Source organism: Babylonia areolata, chromosome 16, assembly GCF_041734735.1.
Source record: "Babylonia areolata isolate BAREFJ2019XMU chromosome 16, ASM4173473v1, whole genome shotgun sequence".
NCBI lineage: Eukaryota > Metazoa > Mollusca > Gastropoda > Neogastropoda > Buccinidae > Babylonia > Babylonia areolata.
In genome coordinates this window covers 25,357,438-25,380,422 of record NC_134891.1, presented here as the reverse complement: position 1 = coordinate 25,380,422, position 22,985 = coordinate 25,357,438, and the positions used below count along the sequence as shown (strand labels likewise).

General features: G+C 44.6%; 2 protein-coding genes across 2 annotated transcripts in view; both read right to left on the bottom strand.

Annotated features, from left to right (window-relative positions):
* Positions 1-7,087: 7,087 nt before the first annotated feature.
* On the bottom strand, positions 7,088-12,457 carry LOC143291253 (uncharacterized). Its single transcript, XM_076601062.1, has 3 exons — positions 12,282-12,457; positions 9,072-12,244; positions 7,088-7,598 (listed from the first exon to the last, which is right to left on the bottom strand). Exons 2-3 carry the CDS (start codon positions 11,524-11,526, stop codon positions 7,201-7,203), a joined length of 2,853 nt encoding a protein of 950 aa, XP_076457177.1. The 5' UTR covers positions 11,527-12,244; positions 12,282-12,457; the 3' UTR covers positions 7,088-7,200.
* An 8,939-nt stretch (positions 12,458-21,396) lies between these two features.
* LOC143291252 (zygotic DNA replication licensing factor mcm3-like) overlaps positions 21,397-22,985 on the bottom strand; it is a 35,633-nt gene continuing 34,044 nt past the window's right edge. The window contains exon 22 of the mRNA XM_076601061.1: positions 21,397-22,176. Coding sequence (XP_076457176.1) covers positions 21,975-22,176 — 202 coding nt within the window. The 3' untranslated portion in view covers positions 21,397-21,974. The remainder of the gene's footprint in view (positions 22,177-22,985) is intronic.

Genomic DNA, 22,985 nt, shown 5'->3' with positions numbered 1-22,985 from the left:
TTGCACTGGCTCCCAAACGACCATCTACCTGAAGATCTAGTCATCAGCTCCATCCACATGTAATATGCAGCTTCTGTTGAAACGTGTGTGTGTGTGTGTGTGTGTGTGCAGTGCGTGCATGTGTGAGTGTGCACAAGTTTTTAAATTGATATGCACTTGTATGTATCCTAATTTCTATTGTATCTGTGCCTGTGTATGATTTTCGATTTATGTCTGTATCTTGTAACCCACCCCCCAATATTCCTTGTGACCCCGGTACACTTGGTAATAAAGACATATTCTATTCTATTTTCGTCCAAGATTTCGAAACAAACTCTTCAGCCAGCTTCTCATCTGTCACCCTACAGCACTGGCCCTGAATATCTCTGACATACTTACGGTCACTGCCACACCCCATCTGTGCGTGCATGTGTGTGTGAGAGAGTGCGTGCGCACGTGTGTGTGCGCACGTATGTGTGTGTGTGTGTGTGTGTGTGTGATTAAAGTAAGTGCTTGAGTTGGATGACGTGCGTTTGCACCGAGTGTGATAATTGATTGATTTTATTGGGTCATCTACAGATTCATAAATTTTGTACATATAAAGAGCGCTGAGCTATGAGCAATAGAAATACTGATTGGCATGTGTTCAATGATGCCTGCTTCACTGACGATAAAGACAAATGACGCAAGCTGAGCACGACACAAATGACGTAAACACGACACACATTGGGTAAACATAAACTGCAAACGAAATTAACATAAACAATATGACGTCCACAGCAGACTGCAGCAAGCTGTGACGTAATTATTTCTCACGTTGTGTCAGTAAAGGATATTTGTACGTCAAAAGTCCATATATATATATATATATATATATATATATATATTGACGGAGCCGAGCGAGGATTAAACGACACACAACACACACACACACACACACACACACACATTGATCCTGATTTATTTCCATTTCAAAATCAATCTTTTTCTGATTTGACAACGAATAAATCACCCCAAACCAACTTCCTTTGGCATACAGGTGTATGCGATGAGCAGTGTTTAACGTCTCATGGAACGAACTCTTCAAATAATTGTAATGAATCCATCCAATCAACACGTTATAATGATCTGAACACAAGTAGGTCTGCTTAGAATGAGAGAGAGAGAGAGAGATGTGGGTAGAAGAGGAAGGGAGAGAGAGAGATGGGGGGTGGAAGAGGGAGAGGGAGGGAGAGAGATGGGGGTGGAAGAGGGAGAGAGAGAGAGAGAGAGATGGGGGTGGAGCAACGCTCAAATACAAACACAAGAAAGTAGGAAAGTTGTTTCAATACCAGGGATACTAACGAAAGGAACGTGACAATCTGTAAGCTCAACAAATCAAGCACCATCTACTAATTCATTCAAGAATCAGCTGGACAGTTCTTAAAGTTCTCAGTCATTTACTAATAAAATAAAATAAAATAAAACAAAATAAAACAAAACATAAAATAAAGTTCTGACGAATGAAAACATCGGCGGCTTACTGGGCGTGGAGCCACGACCAAATCTGATTATAAGCTACATCTTTTACGACACATTGAAGGGACTTAACTGTGCAAAAGCTTCACAGTATATTATATTGTCCCTATTCTACTACCACTGCTACTACTACTGCTGTTACTACTGCTGCTGCTGCTACTTGGTCCAGCTTACGAGCTTTCGTTGGCTTTGTGCAGTGAAGAATGGACTTCTTGAAGTGAAGGCCGCAGTGTGCGTCGTGCACAGCTGGCACTGAGCTTGGTCCTGTAATTCAGTCTCCTCCACGTGATAGCGATGCGGAAGCGAGTAAGGTAATAGTTTTATGTGAACACACCGTGACGGTGCGGTGTTAGTTTCGCTGATGTCAGTGACACACGGTGTTAGTTTCAAGTGTACACGTGATGTAAGTCTCACTGATGTCAGTGACACACGGTGTTAGCTTCATGTGTACACGTGATGTAAGTCTCACTTATGTCAGTGACACACGGTGTTAGCTTCAAGTGTACACACGATGTAAGTCTCACTGATGTCAGTGTTAGTTTCAAGTGTACACGTGATGTAAGTCTCACTGATGTCAGTGACACACGGTCCGTTAGTTTCAAGTGTACACGTGATGTAAATTTCAGTCGCTGTTGGCAGTGACACACAGCGTTAGTTTCATGTGTACACGTGATGTAAGTCTCACTGATGTCAGTGTTAGTTTCATGTGTACACGTGATGTAAGTCTCACTTATGTCAGTGACACACGGTGTTAGCTTCAAGTGTACACACGATGTAAGTCTCACTGATGTCAGTGTTAGTTTCAAGTGTACACGTGATGTAAGTCTCACTGATGTCAGTGAGACATGGGCCGTTAGTTTCAAGTGTACACGTGATGTAAATTTCAGTCGCTGATGGCAGTGACACACGGCGTTAGTTTCATGTGTACACGTGATGTAAGTCTCACTGATGTCAGTGTTAGTTTCATGTGTACACGTGACGTAAGTCTCACTGATGGCAGTGACACACGGTGTTAGCTTCATGTGTACACGTGATGTAAGTCTCATTGATGTCAGTGACACACGTCTTAGTATCATGTGTACACGTGATGTAAGTCTCACTGATGTCAGTGACACACGTCTTAGTATCATGTGTACACGTGATGTAAGTCTCACTGATGTCAGTGTTAGTTTCATGTGTACACGTGACGTAAGTCTCACTGATGTCAGTGACACACGGTGTTAGCTTCATCTGTACACGTGATGTAAGTCTCTAACTTATGTCAGTGTTAGTTTCATGTGTACACATGATGTAAGTCTCACTGATGTCAGTGTCAGTTTCATGTGTACACGTGATGTAAGTCTCACTAATGTCAGTGTTAGTTTCATGTGTACACGTGATGTAAGTCTCACTGATGTCAGTTACACACGGCCCGTTAGTTTCATGTGTACACGTGATGTAAGTCTCACTGATGTCAGTGACGCACGGTCCGTTAGTTTCATGTGTACACGTGATGTAAGTCTCACTGATGTCAGTGACACACGGTGTTAGTTTCATGTGTACACGTGATGTAAGTCTCACTGATGTCAGTGACACACGGCCCGTTAGTTTCATGTGTACACGTGATGTAAGTCTCACTGATGTCAGTGACACACGGTGTTAGTTTCATGTGTACACGTGATGTAAGTCTCACTGATGTCAGTGACACACGGTGTTAGCTTCATGTGTACACGTGATGTAAGTCTCACTTATGTCAGTGTTAGTTTCATGTGTACACGTGATGTAAGTCTCACTGATGTCAGTGTTAGTTTCATGTGTACACGTGACGTAAGTCTCATTGATGTCAGTGACACACGGTGTTAGCTTCATGTGTACACGTGATGTAAGTCTCACTGATGTCAGTGTTAGTTTCATGTGTACACGTGATGTAAGTCTCACTGATGTCAGTGACGCACGGTCCGTTAGTTTCATGTGTGCACGTGATGTCAGTCTCACTGATGTCAGTGACACACGGTGTTAGCTTCAAGTGTACACACGGCCGTGCAACCTTTGATTATGAAGCACTCTGATTTCTCTCTTCACAAGATGTAAAGTATTTGGTAGTAACAGCAGTGCTTACAGTAGAGGTAGCAGTAGTTGTAGGGGTAGCAGTAGCAGTCACATGAGTAGCTGACGTCAGCAAAAAAAAACTGAGGTGCTGCCACCAGCACGCGACCTTCAGTACAGGCTGCCCTGGAAAAAAACAACAACAACAACAACAAAAACAAGAGAGGCAAGGCCTTCAAGACTCACTTGTGATACACTTAAAAAAAAAAAAAAATCTAATCGTTAAAATGTGTTTTGTGTTTGTTATTATAAAGCTTCGGGTTTAAAAAAAGAAAGAAAAAAAAGAAAAAAAAGTCCTAGTAGCAGATTCGAACCCCGCGTGTTCGGGTGAGAAGAAACTGTCTTACCCATTACACTATCGTGCCGCCCTCATTGACGTTCAAAAATATAATATTTAAACATGCTTTTTTAAAGGGCGATAAATCGATTGCAGTATTCGCAGTGAGAACGCTATTTAAATCATAGTATTCTGGTATATCTTGGGCTTTAAAAAATCTTTAAGTGCACTTAAAAATTCTTTTTTAGTCCGCGGTAAAGGAGACGTGGCTATCGTCGCAATCACATTGCAACATTTAGCCGTTTTCTCTGGATCTAGATAGATGTACAAGTTTAGTTACACCTGGTTGACACGGTCGATTCAATTTCTCTTTTATGTTCATTCTAGTTTGATAGTTTTAAAGTTGATATGAAAATTGAGTATTTTGTTAAACTAATAACATGTAGAGCCAAGTACAAGGACTTCTAAACGTAATTCAAGGGTATTAAATCTCATGGTTTATTATTTTTAACATTGAATTCCGACTGATTCTGTGGATATTTTTATGGCAGTTTGGGCCATAATCCAGTAAGTGATGAGGCGTTCACAAATCTTTCTCTCGGCATAAATATTTAACGGTCTCCTTCTCCAACCTTCCATCACATGTTATCATGTATTGTCGATTGAATATAGGATTGAACGGGCAGGTCAACAAATTGAAACAAAATGGCGTCGTTCGCGTTCGCAAAGAATATGAGCACGCGCTTTGAATATGTATAAATATGTGTATGCAGTTGATTTTTGCCCATGACCTTCAGGGCTCAGCCAATAGATCTATAAGGTCCACTCGTATTGATTTTAGTATTTTCCGAAAAAGACCACTTGGGCGAATGAACATAGTGAAAGCCCTGTACACTGAGAGTAAAACACACAAGCTTTTTATGTATTGAGTATAATTTCAAAATGTAATGTTTACGATGAGAAAGATCATTTTAAAGCAAATTAAGCCCCCTAGCATTCATTACAGATTAATTTCCCTTCTTTTTTTTTTTAACTATCTGTACCAAAAACATGCAAAATAAATATAACTTCCATGCTTAGAAAAAGAAGTTCCTGTTTGAACAAAACATGATAAAAAAAATTACTGTTCTTGTTGTTGTGTCAGAATATCAGATCAAGGTGCCAAGTTTAGAGAATAAAAAAAATATAAATATAACAGTAAATTCAGTTTGCATACAATTTGGCTTCTTTTTTTAATTTTTTGTGCCCATCCCAGAGGTGCAATATTGTTTTAAACAAGATGACTGGAAAGTACTGAATTTTTCCTATTTTTATGCCAAATTTGGTGTCAACTGACAAAGTATTTGCAGAGAAAATGGCAATGTTAAAGTTTACCACACACACACACACACACACACAGACAACCGAACACCAGGTTAAAACATAGACTCACTTTGTTTACAGAAGTGAGTAAAAAAATTTTAAAAAACAACAACAAAAAACAAAACAGTAGACTAGTAATCATTTATTAGGCCAGGCTAGAGTGTGGACCGACCGAGAGACATCAGCAACGACGAGCATAAGAATGCTGTTGACACACTGTCCTATATTTACGGAAAATGCAGACACTTGAGCACTGCTGAAAGTTGAGAGCTCCGTCAGCAGCGGAAGAAAGACGGGAAATGGCCAACAACTCCTCACTTCCTCTCTGTTGAGCATCACGACACTTATCAATCCACAGTGACTGACAGGGAAGAGAAAAGTCACAATATATAGTAGTAGATAGTCACAGAAGATAATTGCATTCTTTTTCGTTAACTAAGTAACCAGTCAACTGGCTCACTAACCATGACATATGTACTAGACATATCAACAAGAGATGTTAATCGCTCCCAAAGGAGTCAGCAGTGGTTTTCAATGCCAGTTAACACGCTTAGACAACACGGCACAAGGCATCATGACACGGCACAACACAGCACGACACAGAACAACACTGCACGAGCCAGTACAGCGCAGCACGGCACAATACAACATGACACAGCACATCATGGCATGGCACAACATGGCACGGCACGGCACAGCACAGCACCACAGCACAGCACAGCACAGCACAGCACAGCACAGCACAGCGCAACACAGAACAACACTGCACAACCCAGTACAGTGCAGCACGGCACAATACAACATGACACAGCACATCACGGCATGGCACAACACGGCACGGCACAGCACAGCACCACAGCACAGCACAGCACAGCACAGCGCAACACAGAACAACACTGCACAACCCAGTACAGCGCAGTACGGCACAATACAACATGACACAGCACATCACGGCATGGCACAACACGGCACGGCACAGCACAGCACCACAGCACACCACAGCACAGCACAGCACAGCACAGCAGCACAGCACAGCAGCACAGCACAACACAGCCCAGCAAAACACAGCACACCGCAGCATGAAGACAGCCTTTCACCACTGCTGACACTATAAAGGTTACACTGAGGCAGGAAGTTCTGACAGAGAAGAGGTGGATCAAGACAAGGTGACAGTCTCAAGACGAAAAACTATGCACTGGACTTGAGACACGTGCTGGACTTGTACACGTGAGAGGGAGTGTGGCCGCCCAGCGACAATATTCCTGACACACACCTGCACAGCGCGTGAGAGGGCACGACGCGTGCCGAACAGTGTGGGGGACTGACAGACAGCTCATGTTTCACTTTCAGTTTTGTTTCAAGGAGGCGTCAGATGTGCGGACAGATCCATATACGCTACACAACAGCTGCTGGAAAAAAAAAAGAAAAAAAAAAGGTGCAAATGCCTGACCTTCCAATAGTTCAACGCGCTGATCAGGCCTTGAGCACATGCCGTCATGACAAACAGCCAGGGAGACAGCATCAGCAGGTCCACCAGTGAAGGCATGACGTCATGACAGCATCAGCAGGGCACCAGTGAAGGCATGACGTCATGACAGCATCAGCAGGGCACCAGTGAAGGCATGACGTCATGACAGCATCAGCAGGGTAACGATGAAGGCATGACGTCATGACAGCATCAGCAGGGAACCGGTGAAGGCATGACGTCATGACAGCATCAGCAGGGCACCGGTGAAGGCATGACGTCATGACAGCATCAGCAGGGAACCGGTGAAGGCATGACGTCATGACAGCATCAGCAGGGCACCGGTGAAGGCATGACGTCATGACAGCATCAGCAGGGCACCGGTGAAGGCATGACGTCATGACAGCATCAGCAGGGAACCAGTGAATGCATGACGTCATGACAGCATCAGCAGGGTACCGGTGAAGGCATGACGTCATGACAGCATCAGCAGGGCACCGGTGAAGGCATGACGTCATGACAGCATCAGCAGGGAACCAGTGAAGGCGCAGCGCTTGAGCGACAGCCCCCTGTCCCCGTATTGATGCACCGGGCTGAGGGCCCGCATCCACACCACCTCCCCCTTCTTCACCCACACCACCGCCGTGCCCGTGCCACCCAACTCCTCGCCACCCACACAGCAGCGGGCCTCCCCGCCACACACGATCTGCCCGTGCACAGTGTGACGGATCTCCCGACAGGCCACAGTGCTCGTGAAACAGTACAGACCAGCGTCGGGAGCTCTGAAGCGGCCCGTGGCGGCGTCGTAGTGACCTCCCTCGTTGACCCCCACCGTGGTGAAGGTCATGGGTCGGCCCTGCCCGGTGCGGGACTTGTCCAAGCCGTACGCGTGAAACAGAAGTCTGCCTTGGCCTGTGGTTCGTACGGACACACACACACACACACACACACACACACACACACACACATGTTGGACTGTTGGACTGTTTTTCACAGTGTAATGGTGTGTAGTGCAGTGCAGTATATACCCTTTTCGCCGCCACAGGCGACTTCAGTCGACAAGACTGTTCACCACTTTGGGCGACTTCAGTCAACATAGACATGATAGAAAGATCATGTTAAATAGACTGTTTTGTTGTATTTTCAGCTTGTAACAAAGCTTGACAGCGGCAGCCAGTTTCCCACGCAACAGAACAGTGACAGTGACCAACCTTCGTCCTTCGACAGACAAGAGATGGGAGTGAACGAGTGTATTGTTATTTTGACATGAACTGAATCCTAGGACTGAGAGTATCGAGTCGAAAATAGTTGGTGCTGGTGAGTGTTTCACACACACACACACACACACACACACACACACACACACACACACACACACACACAGAGAGAGAGACAGAGACAGAGACAGAGAGACAGAGAGATCTAAGAGTCCCATGCAATAATCACATTTCTCTCCACCTCCGTAACTGGCTCCCCGTAGAGGTGAGAATTAAATACAAAGATGCGTGTCTGCTTTTCTGCTTTCCATTCCACAGGACCAGCCTTTCTTTCTGACCTCATCAGTGCTTACACGCCCTCGAGAACTCTCCACTCATCCTCACGTCTGACTGTTACCTTCTGAACATTTCTCCTGTCAATACAATAACCTGTGGTGAACTCTCTGTCCACTGACTGTTACCTTCTGAACATTTCTCCTGTCAATACAATAACCTGTGGTGAACTCTCTGTCCACTGACTGTTACCTTCTGAACATTCCTCCTGTCAATACAATAACCTGTGGTGAACTCTCTGTCCACTGACTGTTACCTTCTGAACATTTCTCCTGTCAATACAATAACCTGTGGTGAACTCTCTGTCCACTGACTGTTACCTTCTGAAGATGGGTGGTCCATGTAATTTGTAACTTTTTTTTCTTTCAAGTAAACCATCCTGAGCTTTTAGAGACAGAGAGAAAGGGCGCTCATGCAAATGTACGTAATGTATTATCATGTGCATGATAGTTGTCCGACCGTGACCGTCAGAACAGCAGAGGAGGTAACTGCTGTCCCAACTATCTGGGCTAGAGTTTGATTATAGTGGAGAGTGTCTTGCCCAAGTTACACCCCCGCTCTCTCGGCCAAGAGGGTTTTAGGACAGTCTAAACTGGGATGGTTCCCAAAGACCAACTAGCCCCTAAGGCTGCGGCACTATATACCTTTGTACAGTATTTGTTAGTGGTAGTAGTAGTAGTAGTAGTAGCAGTATCAGGAAGAAAGATACTGCTGATGCAACGAATTGACGCCGCTTTTTCATGGATACCTGAATGAGAGGGAGACACACACAACACAGACAGAAAGAAAGACAGACAGACCGAAAGACAGGACAGTAACACCAGCCATGACTTACCTAGCCTGGTCTTCAGCACAGCGATATCGGCATTCGCCTTGGCCAGTGACGTTTCGCTCTGTTTGGCACCAGCTCTCAGTGTGTCCACTTCCGAACACAGCATGTCCCGGTTGTGTTGCAGGAACAACTTCATCTCTCCCATCTCTTTTCTGGACTCGGTCAAGTGCACAGTCAGTGTGTTCTGTGTGCGTTTTAGTGATGCCTTTAGCTGTTCCACATCTGTAGTCAGTGTGTCTTTACCTGTGCTCAGTGTATCCACATCTGTAGTCAGTGTGTCTTTACCTGTCCTCAGTGTGTCTTTACCTGTTCTCAATGTATCCACATCTGTAGTCAGTGTGTCTTTACCTGTTCTTAATGTATCCACATCTGTAGTCAGTGTGTCTTTACCTGTACTCAATGTATCCACATCTGTAGTCAGTGTGTCTTTACCTGTCCTCAGTGTGTCTTTACCTGTTCTTAATGTATCCACATCTGTCCTCAGTGTGTCTTTACCTGTCCTCAGTGTATCCACATCTGTAGTCAGTGTGTCTTTACCTGTCCTCAATGTATCCACATCTGTCCTCAGTGTGTCTTTACCTGTCCTCAGTGTATCCACATCTGTAGTCAGTGTGTCTTTACCTGTTCTTAATGTATCCACATCTGTAGTCAGTGAGTCTTTACCTGTCCTCAATGTATCCACATCTGTCATCAGTGTGTCTTTACCTGTCCTCAGTGTATCCACATCTGTAGTCAGTGTGTCTTTACCTGTCCTCAATGTATCCACATCTGTCCTCAGTGTGTCTTTACCTGTGCTCAATGTATCCACATCTGTAGTTAGTGAGTCTTTACCTGTCCTCAATGTATCCACATCTGTCCTCAGTGTGTCTTTACCTGTCCTCAGTGTATCCACATCTGTAGTCAGTGTGTCTTTACCTGTCCTCAATGTATCCACATCTGTCCTCAGTGTGTCTTTACCTGTCCTCAGTGTATCCACATCTGTAGTCAGTGTGTCTTTACCTGTCCTCAATGTATCCACATCTGTCCTCAGTGTGTCTTTACCTGTCCTCAGTGTGTCTTTACCTGTCCTCAATGTATCCACATCTGTAGTCAGTGTGTCTTTACCTGTCCTCAGTGTGTCTTTACCTGTTCTCAATGTATCTACATCTGTAGTCAGTGTGTCTTTACCTGTACTCAGTGTATCCACATCTGTAGTCAGTGTGTCTTTACCTGTCCTCAATGTATCCACATCTGTCCTCAATGTATCCACATCTGTCCTCAGTGTATCTATACCTGTCCTCAGCGTGTTTACATGTCCAGTCAGTGTGTCATGGCTGTTCTGCAGCGTGATCATTTCATCCTGGGAAGCCTCCTGAACGTTTGAGTTCTTGTCTATGTCTGTTCGGAGTTCTTCCTGGACCTTGTATAGGGTGTCCAGCTTCATCTTCACGCCCCTCTGCTTTGAGACATGCCCTTTCTTCTGCTTGACCATTTCTGTCTGAAGTTTATCCTGGTCTGAAAGAAGTTTTTCGTGGTCTGCTTGCAGTTTATCCTGGTCTGAAAGAAGTTTGTCGTGGTCTGCTTGCAGTTTATCCTGGTCTGAAAGAAATTTGTCGTGGTCTGCTTGCAGTTTATCCTGGTCTGAAAGAAGTTTGTCGTGGTCTGCTTGCAGTTTATCCTGGTCTGAGAGAAGTTTGTCGTGGTCTGCTTGCAGTTTGTCCTGGTCTGAAAGAAGTTTCTCGTGGTCTGCTTGCAGTTTATCCTGGTCTGAAAGAAGTTTCTCGTGGTCTGCTTGCAGTTTATCCTGGTCTGAAATAAATTTGTTGTGGTCTGCTTGCAGTTTATCCTGGTCTGAAAGAAGTTTGTCGTGGTCTGCTTGCAGTTTATCCTGGTCTGAAAGAAGTTTGTCGTGGTCTGCTTGTAGTTTATCCTGGTCTGAAAGAAGTTTGTCGTGGTCTGCTTGCAGTTTATCCTGGTCTGAAAGAAATTTGTCGTGGTCTGCTTGCAGTTTATCCTGGTCTGAAAGAAGTTTGTTGTAGTCAGTTTGAATTTCAACCTGGTCCGAAAGGAGTTTATTGTGGTCTGATCGAATTTTATCCTGGTCCAACAGGAGTTTCCTGTGGTCTGCTTGAAATGCCTTGATGAATAACATCACTTCCGCATACATCTGTTGAAGCTGACCATGACTGGTTTGAAGTCTGTCGAGATGTGCTCGAGTTTTTGAGCGCTCTGTCTGGAGCTTGTCATGTTTCCTCTGAAGGGCCATGAATCCATTGTCAGGGTCGGACACAGCAGTGGACAGCTGGTTGTGTTTCTCGTCCAGCGTTGTCTGCTCTTTGAAAAGAAGAGTTGTCTTTTCCTCCAGTTGGGTGAACTTGGCAGTGAGACTGTGCAGCTGTCTGGCCAGGTGGTGAACCTGTGTTGGTGACGCTGGTTCGGGGGAACGTGGGTCTGGACTCTTAGCTTCGTCCCCCATCATTTCCTTGTCACCGTCCGTCAAAACGAGTCCCAGAGCAGCAGAACGGATCAGTGAACAGATTCCAGCAACGTATCAGATGACAGAAGGCAGTCACACTTTGTGAAAATCTCAGTGAACAGATTCCAGCGATGTATCAGTTGACAGAGGGCAGTCACACTTTGTGAAAATCTCAGTGAACAGATTCCAGCGATGTATCAGATGACAGAAGGCAGTCACACTTTGTGAACATGTCAGTGAACAGATTCCAGCGATGTATCAGATGACAGAGGGCAGTCACACTTTGTGAACATGTCAGTGAACAGATTCCAGTGATGTATCAGTTGACAGAAGGCAGTCACACTTTGTGAACATCTCTGTGAACAGATTCCAGTGATGTATCAGTTGACAGAAGGCAGTCACACTTTGTGAACATCTCTGTGAACAGATTCCAGTGATGTATCAGATGACACAAGGCAGCCACAGTTTGTGAACATCTCAGTGAACAGATTCCAGCTATGTATCAGTTGACAGAAGGCAGCCACAGTTTGTGAACATGTCATTGAACAGATTCCAGCGATGTATCAGTTGACAGAAGGCAGCCACACTTTGTGAACATGTCAGTGAACAGATTCCAGCGATGTATCAGTTGACAGAAGGCAGCCACAGTTTGTGAACATGTCAGTGAACAGATTCCAGCGATGTATGTTGACTGTCACACAGAACTGACCTGTTGGTTGACCTCAACACTGACACACAGAACTGACCTGTTGGTTGACCTCAACACTGACACACAGAACTGAACTATTGGCTGACCTCAACACTGTCACACTGAAATGACCTGTTGGCGGCTCACCTCAACACTGACAAGGACAGACACACCATGAACACAGCACAAAACGTGCAGTGCCCGTCATTATTCCTGTCAGTCCCTCGTGCAGTGACTCATCTCCCATCTCCGCTCCAGTGTCCACCGCAGGAAGTGAAGTCAGGGGAAGGAAATCTCATCTGCCACGTGAGTGCTGGGTCTGTACTTCACACACACGCACGCGCTTGCACACATACACACACAGAGACACAGACACAGACACATACACACACTCACACTCGCGCGCGCACTAGTAACGCACAAACTTAACGTTCTTTCCTACGTTTGAAAGCGGAATTACTTAAGTGGTTATCAGTCTGAATATTGGATAGGTCACTTTCTTACATTTTTTTCCCCTTTATCTAACGGGATAATAATGCTTTTTTTTGTGCTTTTATAAAAATTTTTTATTGAGGATAAGCGCATTTCATCCTCTGGACATTCAGTTAGGCCAGAGTGTATCTTAATTTTGTCCAAAATTGTCAGTGAATTAGAATCGTTGAACCATCAGTGGCAATGTTCACACCCTTCATTCGTGTGTCAATGTATTTAAGTGGAAAAGAGGAGAGTATAAAACGGCCAAGAAGATATAAACTGGCCTAGGCCAAACTGTACATCGGGTATAAAGTAGCCTTGCTAGCTATGCCCGGGGTATTTTCTGGCCCTGGCCAATTTATACGGGGGTATATTCTGGACAGGGTAATGTCTGTCCTGCTACAGCGGTATGGTACTACACTGTATCTCGAGAAATCTGATAGTTTTATCGATCAGTCACACTGTAAACGTTGTGTCCAAACTGCAGTCATGTTGTAAATGGGGAAAAAAAAAAAAGAAAAAAAGTGCACCACTGCATTCATCATTTCCAGTCCGTTTGACAGGAGTTTTCGGCAAAGTTTCGCTGATATTTTTTTTAATTTTCATTTTTGAAAAGAGTAAGTCGTTTTTCTCCTTCACTGTCTTCCTGTCTCTGTTCGTCTGTGTGTGTGTCTGTCTTCTGTTTGACTCCCCCCCCCTCTCTCTCTCTCTCTTTCACGCACACACACACACTCTCTGTGTCTCTCTCTTTCACACACACACACACACTCTCTGTGTCTCTCTCTTTCACACACACACACACACTCTCTCTCTCTCTTGGATCAGAAGTTAAAAGTGACATTGAAGTGACAGGTATATAGAGGACAAGGTGATAGTTCAGAGGGCAGTGTGACAGTTCTGAGGTCAAAGTGACAGTTCACAGGTCAAAGTGTCAGTTCAGAGGTCAAAGTGACAGTTCAGAGGCCAAACTGAAAGTGACTTGTTGCCTCCAGACTATGAAATGATGTCCATGTTGGCGACCTTAATGTCAGCATAGGAGTCCCGAGCAGGCACTGGTGCTGTTGATAACTACCACAGTCAGAACTGAAAATCTCCCACCCACATCCCCCCCGCCCCTAGTCAACACTGTATACATGCCTGAATCAAAAGTTTTTGGCAATGTCATCGATGATGTCAACGACATAAACGAAATGATGAATGTGATTATTTTCGACTCACGTACACGTGTAAACAAGTCATAGCAGAAAACTTATCGGTCAGATTTATGGTTACTGACTTTTTTTTTTTAAATGGGTTCCACTCAAAATTTGTCTTTGTGTGGTGGTTCAGACCAAGGCACAAGGGACGTAACTCCTAAATGCACTTTTTTCAGTTGGGTTTGTTCCCTTTGATTTATTATGATTATTTTCTGTCGACCGTGTTCGTTAGAAAACCGGAAGTCAGTGAAAAGTTCAACCCCTTCACCTTGGGACGTCCGGATAAGGCAATATGGCGACTCTGTCCGCTGAAACTGAAAGTGCGCTTGAATCCATGAAAGTTAAAGAACCGAAAGAGTATTTAAAAAAAAAAAAAAGAACGGACAACTGATAAGTAGCGCGAAAGTTGAACTTGTTCATCGTGCAAAGATTTTCAATTGTCACGGAACCAGAAACAAGAAGGCGAAGTCAAGTCAGTTTCTGCTGTCACAGCGACATAAACCTCCCGCAGATTTTTAACTGAAGAAAAAAGTATCGCTCCTGTGTGCGACACATTCAATCAGAATCTATAAACATTCTAGCATTTCATATTGTTGCTACATAGTCGGTGTGTGTGTGTGTGCGCGCGCGCGCGCCTTCTAAAAACAGATTTCAGACTTGAGAAAATGGCCATTACTGTTCTAGTGAATCTTAAGTGCTTTGAACCACACTACCCCCCCCCCCCCCCCCCACCCCCCCAACCTTTCTTTCCTTCCGTTTTCCCCAGACCCATTCTGAAGCATTTACACAAATGCAATCGACGAACTCGCAACTTTCGCTTTTAGAGACTCCCCACGAATTCTGTTTCCGGCTTAATCAAGGGCAAATTACTCCAATTTTTTTTCTTCTAAAGAACAAGGTCTATTATCATCATTTTTTAAAATCAACCATTCGCGGAGGTTGAGTGTGTGTGTGTGTGTGGGTGTGTGTGTGTGTGCAATAGCCCCATTCATCTCGAAAACGGGAATCACCTGCTGAGTTCATCTTCTGAATCTGTGTGTGTGTGTCCCTGCTCATATCAAAACTGACTCAATTCACGTGCTGATTGCATACTCTCCCCCCCCCCCCCTCCCCCTCCCCCTCAATCAACAATGCAACAGCCCCAGGCTGTATTGAAATAATCGAGAATCACACACCGAGTGTCTTCTGAAGGTATATCTGTCTCTCACTCTATGTGTGTGTGTCCACTGACCTATCAACAAAAAAACTATAAAAAAAGCAAACAAAAAAAACCACACACACAAAAGAAAACGCAAATCACTTGTCGAGTTCAATTTCATCGCTGGTTCACTCTCTCTGTGTATGTGTGTGCTTGTGTGAGTTCTTCTGAAGGGATTTCTTCCTCTGAGGCTGACTCTGTGTGTGTTTGTATGTTTGTGTTTGCAAATGATCCCTGCTCCAATCGAAATAAACACAATCGTATGCTGAAGCCATTTTCTTTTTCTTTGCTCGCTGTGTTTGTGTGCGCGTGCTTGTGCGAGTGTGTGTGTGCTGACAACGATGCAATGGTCCCTGCTCATATCAAACAAGATCCATGTGCTGAATTCATGTTCCCTCTCACAATCAACAAGGCTAGGTAACAGCCCCTGCTCAAATCGAAACAAACGAGAATCACGTGCAGAGTTCTGTCTTCTGAATCTGTAAGTGTATCCCATTCATGACAATGCGAACACGTGCAGGCATGCACACACACACACAGTCACAGAAAGGATGGAAAGCCGGAGAAACATCGCTCAACACCAAAATACAGCCATGCAAGCAGGATGATAGAGAAAGTATGGTGTTGCGTGGTGTTTTGAAACGGAATCCACTAAGAATCACGTTAGGGAATAGCGATCAACATGCAAGTCCCATCAACTGGATACGGACCCATCACATATACATATAATCATTGATTCTCTCAATGAATTTACATGAATCTCCTTGACTGGTGCAATAGCCAAGTGGTTAAGGTGTTGGACTTTCAATCTGAGGGTGCTGGGTTCGAATCTCAGTAACGGCGCCTGGTAAGTAAAGGGTGGGGATTTTTGCGATATCCCAGATCAACATATGTGCAGACCTGCTAGTGCCTGAACCCCCTTCGCAGATCAGAGATACGTGAGAGTTGCAGCCCATGAAAAAAGAAGATACGAGTCTCTGAAACAAGCCCGAGGGCTCTCAGATTTACTGATTTCAATAAATCCACAGGTAAAGGGAGGGGCGCTCACTCAGTCTGGCTCCGCGACTAATCCGTTATTGTCGTTAGTAGGGGGCTTAGTAGGTGGTGTCCTAAGTACATTAAAACAGAACAGGCACCACGGAACACCATCGAAGTGACTCAGCAGCAGTGCAGGGTCTCCTCTGGTGTGTGGCCTCCTGGCGACCTAACATCAATGGTTCCCTGTGGACTGCCGAGGCTGGAACTGCAACGGACGAACCCGGGTGTGGCCGTGAATGGGGGAATCTAAACGAGCGGTGTGGGAGTAATGCCACTGAAGCGGTGCAGATGATGAGGCAGCAAAAAAAAAAAAAAAAAAAAAAAAAAAAAAAAAAAAAAAAAAATCACAGGTTAACCTCATCTGGATTTCACCTTTCTTTTCCCCAACAGAAATGTATATGAAGCACTGCATTCTCATTGAGCAAGGCATGTGGAAAAGCAAAATCAAGTGTAGCAGAGCAGAAAAAAAATCTGTGGAAAACGGGTTAGCATGTCAGAGCATTTTATAAACCTACACCATGTGGAGTGGTGGCCTAGAGGTAACGCGTCCGCCTAGGAAACGAGAGAATCTGAGCGCGCTGGTTCGAATCACAGCTCAGCCGTCGATATTTTCTCCCCCTCCACTAGATCTTGAGTGGTGGTCTGGACGCTAGTCATTCAGATGAGATGATAAACCGAGGTCCCGTGTGCAGCATGCACTTAGCACATGTAAAAGAACCCACGGCAACAAAAGGGTTGTGCCTGGCAAAATTCTGTAGAAAATCCACTTCGATAGGAAAAAGAAATAAAACTGCACACAGGAAAAAATACAAAAAAATGGGTGGTGCTGTAGAGTAGCGACACGCTCTCCCTGGGTAGAGCAGCCCGAATTTCACACAGAGAAATCTGTTGTGATAAAAAGAGATACAAATACAAATACCATGAGTTGAAGGATATAAAACAGAGAGGGAGAGGAGACGGAAGGGGGACAGTGTTTCACAGAGCAGACCCAAACTTTGGGGACAGTGTTTCACAGAGCAGACCCAAACTTTGGGGACAGTGTTTCACAGAGCAGACAAACTTTGGGGACAGTGTTTCACAGAGCAGACACAAACTTTGGGGACAGGTTTCACAGCAGACACAAACTTTGGGGACAGTGTTTCACAGAGCAGACCCAAACTTTGGGGACAGGTTTCATAGAGCAGACCCAAACTTTGGGGACAGTGTTTCACAGAGCAGACCCAAACTTTGGGGACAGGTTTCACAGAGCAGACACAAACTTTGGGGACAGTGTTTCACAGATCAGACACAAACTTTGGGGACAGGTTTCACAGCAGACACAAACTTTGGGGACAGTGTTTCACAGAGCAGACACAAACTTTGGGGACAGGTTTCACAGAGCAGACACAAACTTTGGGGACAGTGTTTCACAGAGCAGACACAAACTTTGGGGACAGTGTTTCACAGAGCAGAAACAAACTTTGGGGACAGTGTTTCACAGAGGAGACAAATTTTGGGGACAGGTTTCACAGAGCAGTGTGACGTCATTAAGAGCAGACCAGCACAAACGGCAGAAAATTCTACGCGCATCTGTGCATTAAGAAGCACTCCCTGACTCATCTCGTTATACACATTCCGGCGGTACCGCAAGGCCCCGCCCCCTATCGCCTGGCCCGGTTGAGCATCATGATGCGGAGATGCGCCGTACCGTAGTTACTAAAAAAAAAAAAAAGCAGAGATGGTGCATAATAATAATAATAAAAAAACATTTAGATTTTAACTTGTTTCTTTTAAATTGTTATTCATTGCGCTAGTTACGTAAACTTCACACTGAATGACGGTCAAACATTTAAAATCTGCTTTTTAGTACCTGCCTTTATAAAAAGGAGAGTACTATTACGATGGAAGCCATGTCGCAAAATTTATGTCTGTGTGTGTGTGTGTGTAAACACAAATGTGTGGCAAGGGCTACATCAAGATCTACTGGATGTGTGTGCGTGTGTGTGCGTTTGTGTGTGCGTGTCTGTGTGTTTATTATGTGTGTTTCACAGTTTGTTTTGTCTACTTCATCGACGGTGAACTGGACTATGAATAGTCCAACAAGTATTTCTGTTGTGTAATTTTGATATTTGTTGTTGTTGCTTCTTCTTATTTCTTTTTTGTTGGGTTTTGTTTGTTAGTTTGTGTGTGTGTGTGTGTGTGTGTGTGAGATATAATATTTCTGGGTTTTCTTACATGGTTTCTTAAGTAGTTGATGTGTCGCTAGTATGTGGTTTGTATTTATATTTTGTTGTTGTTGTTTTGTTTTTAGTACTCTCCTTTTATAAAAAGGAGAGTACTGTTATGATGGACCAGTGCGAGAAATTTCCGTCTGAGTGTCTCTGTGTGTGTGAGTGTGTGTGTGTGTAAACACAAATGTGTGGCAAAGGCTACCACAAAATCTACTGGACCAATTGATCTGAAATTTGACACACAGTTCGGCATAATTCTAGTGATGATGCCCGGCCATTTAGATTGTCACTTCTGGTTCTGGGAGACTATTTCCGGTCCAAAAAACAGTTTGGGCGCTTAAGCACAATAACACAAGAACTAGATCTAGCCTATGGCTTTATTTGGCCTATGACTGCGTTGTCTTTCTGTGTTTCAAGTTACGTCTTACACCTCTGCAATTCGTTTCGACAAGCAGAGAAAAAAAAATGACGTCCAATAATGACACGATTTGATGACGTAATCTCACTAGATTATCAACACCGCATTATCTGGGGAGAACTCATTGAATGATCAGGGAAGGGAAAAAGTTAATCTACATTATGTTTGCTGCTTTTATTGATCAACAAATTCTTAGATGGAGGATAATTAACATTATCATTGTGAATTAATTACCAAGTTAGTGACGCATCCCGCTTATCATCAGATTCTGCGAATTTTCTGCCGTTAGTGCTGGTCTGCTCTTAACGACGTCACAGAGCAGACACAAACTTTTAACAGTTCAAAGGTCAGAATTTTATTGGCTACTTATGCTACATTCTTCACTGACACAAACATGACATTCATGCTCTTACTGTCCTGATCAACTCTACTGATCACAATAATCATCCTCATGATCATAATCTTCCACAACAATTGTCATTATCATAATTTTCTGTAAGATGAAACACTTCTGATTCCACCTGACGGTAGAATGCCACCGACACCAACAACAAAGGTGACATAAAAAAAAGGATTAAATATTTACACTTAGAAATATTTACAGTAAATAAATCCGGGTGATCTATTTCCTTACATTGATTTTGTGATATAAAACCACTGCCATGGAGTACCAGTTTCCCACAACACACACACAAAGAGCATGCACACACTTTGCCCTGGGTACAGAAAACAACCCACATGCCATTCACACTGAAACCACTCACCATTTCCTGTCAGGGTACTCATGTTTTCATTTCTCCATAGTGGAATCAATTTTGTTCTTCGCCCCAAACGAGGCAAAATGTTTGATTTCTATGGGTACAAAATGGTATTTCTTTACCCATCTTTTCACTGTTAGCCGCGCGAAATTTGGCTAAGCAGAGCAAACCCATAGGCCTAGTTTGCATCAGTTTGACATGGTACGGTATGTGACACCAAAATGTTATTTCTTCACAGTGGAAAAGGAAATTTTCTAGCTAAAATTACGTTTAAGTAACACACTTACCGTGATCCTCTTTTTCTGGCAGGAATGTCAGACCCCTGCTGGAGTCTGCACTAGTGGGTCACGGTTAAGTATGTGTAATTAAATCCGACTCCTTCACGCCATATAAGGCAAAATGTTTGGTTTCTATGGAACAAAGTGACATTCCTCCATGGTGTAAACCTCTTAGTTCTTCACCCTGCACAAACCAGTGACCACCCAGTCCACACCGCACATCACCAGGATGGTCATTCTCCCTGCAACACAGGGTTACTGTGCCCATGCTTAACCACCTGACTTCTGAACCCGGCTGAAATAAGATCAGCCTGGCAATAGTGGCATATAAATGTGTGAAGCAAAACTTGCGTACCTGTACTGGTGTTTAAGTAAATTCACAAAACAAAAGAAAATACAATCCCGAAATGACGTCCCGAAGAAAATAGTGACCGACGTCCCGACACATCATTTCAATCCATCCTTATCAACAGCGCTTCACCGACACACGTGGTCGGCAGCAGTCCACAGGTAAATCCCGACACATCATTTCAATCCATCCCTGTCAACAGTGCTTCACCGACACACGTGGTCGGCAGCAGTCCACAGGTAAATCCCCGACAGATCACTTCAACCCATCCCAATCAACAGGGCTTCACTGACGCATGTTGTGTGGTCGGCAGCAGCCCAGAGGTAAACTCATTCTATTCCAAGTATCAGTTAACTTGTACCACGATTACTTCCCCAGTGGACCAGGTAGGAGCATTCTTGTACAAACACACTATTCTAATCTCGTTTATTCATGCTTGGTACAGATCGCATTCTAAACTGAACCATTTGCGGATTACTCAAGCATGAAAACGAAGCTTTGACTGATTAAACTCACAATTCTCCACCTTCTTCTTCTTCTGCATTCACTCGTATGCACACGAGTGGTCTTTTACTTGTATGACCGTTTTTACCCCGCCATGTAGGCAGCCATACTCCGTTTTCGAGAGTGTGCATGCTGGGTATGTTCTTGTTTCTATAACCCACCGAACGCTGACATGGATTACAGGATCTTTAACGTGCGTATTTGATCTTCTGCTTGCATATACACACACAAAGAGGGTTCAGTCACTAGCAGGTCTGCACATATGTTGACCTGGGAGATCGTAAAAATCTTCACCCTTTACCCACCAGGCGCCGTCACCATGATTCGAACCTGGGACCCTCAGATTGACAGTCCAATGCTTTAACCACTCGGTTATTGCGCCCGTCACAATTCTTCACCGATTTTCGCTGTTTCAGTGAACCACACTGTTCTTTCTGCAGTGGTCTCATGTAGTGCTGGTCCTTGGGGAGTTGTAGCAGGCATGTGGCTGTGGGGTAGAATGAGTCAACACACTCATCTGCCAATACACGACGGGCGCAATAGCCGAGTGGTTAAAGCGTTGGACTGTCAATCTGAGGGTTCCAGGTTCGAATCACGGTGACGGCGCCTGGTGGGTGAAGGGTAGAGATTTTTATGATCTCCCAGGTCAACATATGTGCAGACCTGCCAGTGCCTGAACCCCCTTCGGGTGTATATGCAAGCAGAAGATCAAATTCGCACGTTAAAGATCCTGTAATCCATGTCAGCGTTCGGTGGGTTATGGAAACAAGAACATACCCAGCATGCACACCCCCCGAAAGCGGAGTATGGCTGCCTACATGGCGGGTTAAAAAACGGTCATACACGTAAAAGCCCACTCGCGTATATACGAGTGAACATGGGAGTTGCAGCCCATGAACGCAGAAGAAGAAGAAGTAGCAGGCATGTAGCTGTGGGGTACAATGACACAAAGAATGGCGGCCAGCCGTTGGGAGAGACGCTCGCTCAGTCTGGCTCCGCGACTAAGCCATTATTGTCGTTAGTAGTGGGCTTAGTAGGTGGTGTCCTAAGTACGTTAAAACAGAACAGGCACCACCGAAGTGACTCAGCAGCAGTGCAGGAACTCCTCTGGTGTGTGGCCTCCTGGCGACCTAACATCGATGGTTCCCTGTGGACTGTCGACGCTGGAACTGTGACGGATGAACCCAGGTGTGGCCGTGTATGGGGGAATCTAAATGAGCGGTGTGGGAGTAACGCCACTAAAACGGTGCAGATGATGAGGCAGCCAAAAAAAAAAAGAAAAAAAAAGGGGGGGCGGCCGTTGAACAAGGAAGAGGATCTGGTCAGTCTGCCGGACCTGGTTAGATGAGGAAGAGGATCTGGTCGGACAGCATGACCTGGTTCTCATCCATCATGGCGGAGATGGCGGCCATCGTTTCATCGGCGGTGAAGGGCTGGTGGGGGAGGTGGGCGTGGAGGTGAGTCTTGACCTGGTCCAGGGTCACCGACTGGGCGCGCTCCTTCTGGAACAGCTGGTACAGCGCTCCCCGGAACTCCTTCAGTCTGCACCACACACAGCACACGGGGTTCGACTATCATAGCACATAGTGTTTGACTATTATATAGCACACAGTGCATGGTGTTTGACTATTATACAGCACACAGCATATGGTGTTTGACTATTATATAGCACACAGCACATGGTGTTTGACTATTATACAGCGCACAGCACATGGTGTTTGACTATTACAGTGCACACAGCACATGGTGTTTGACTATTATACAGCATACAGCACATAGTGTTTGACTATTATACAGCACACAGCACATGGTGTTTGACTATTATACAGCATACAGCGTATGGTGTTGACTATGATATAGCACACAGCACATAGTGTTTGACTATTATACCGCACACAGCGTATGGCGTTTGACTATTGTACAGCACACAGCATATGGCGTTTGACTATTATATAGCACACAGCACATGGTGTTTGACTATTATACAGCACACAGCACATGGTGTTTGACTATTATACAGCACACAGCACATGGTGTTTGACTATTATACAGCACACAGCACATGGTGTTTGACTATTATATAGCACACAGCACATGGTGTTTGACTATTATACTGCACACAGCACATGGTGTTTGACTATTATATAGCACACAGCGCATGGTGTTTGACTATTATATAGCACACAGCACATGGTGTTTGACTATTATACAGCACACAATGTATGGCGTTTGACTATTATACAGCACACAGCGTATGGTGTTTGACTATTATATAGCACACAGTGCATGGTGTTTGACTATTATACAGCACACAGCGTATGGTGTTTGACTATTATACAGCACACAATGTA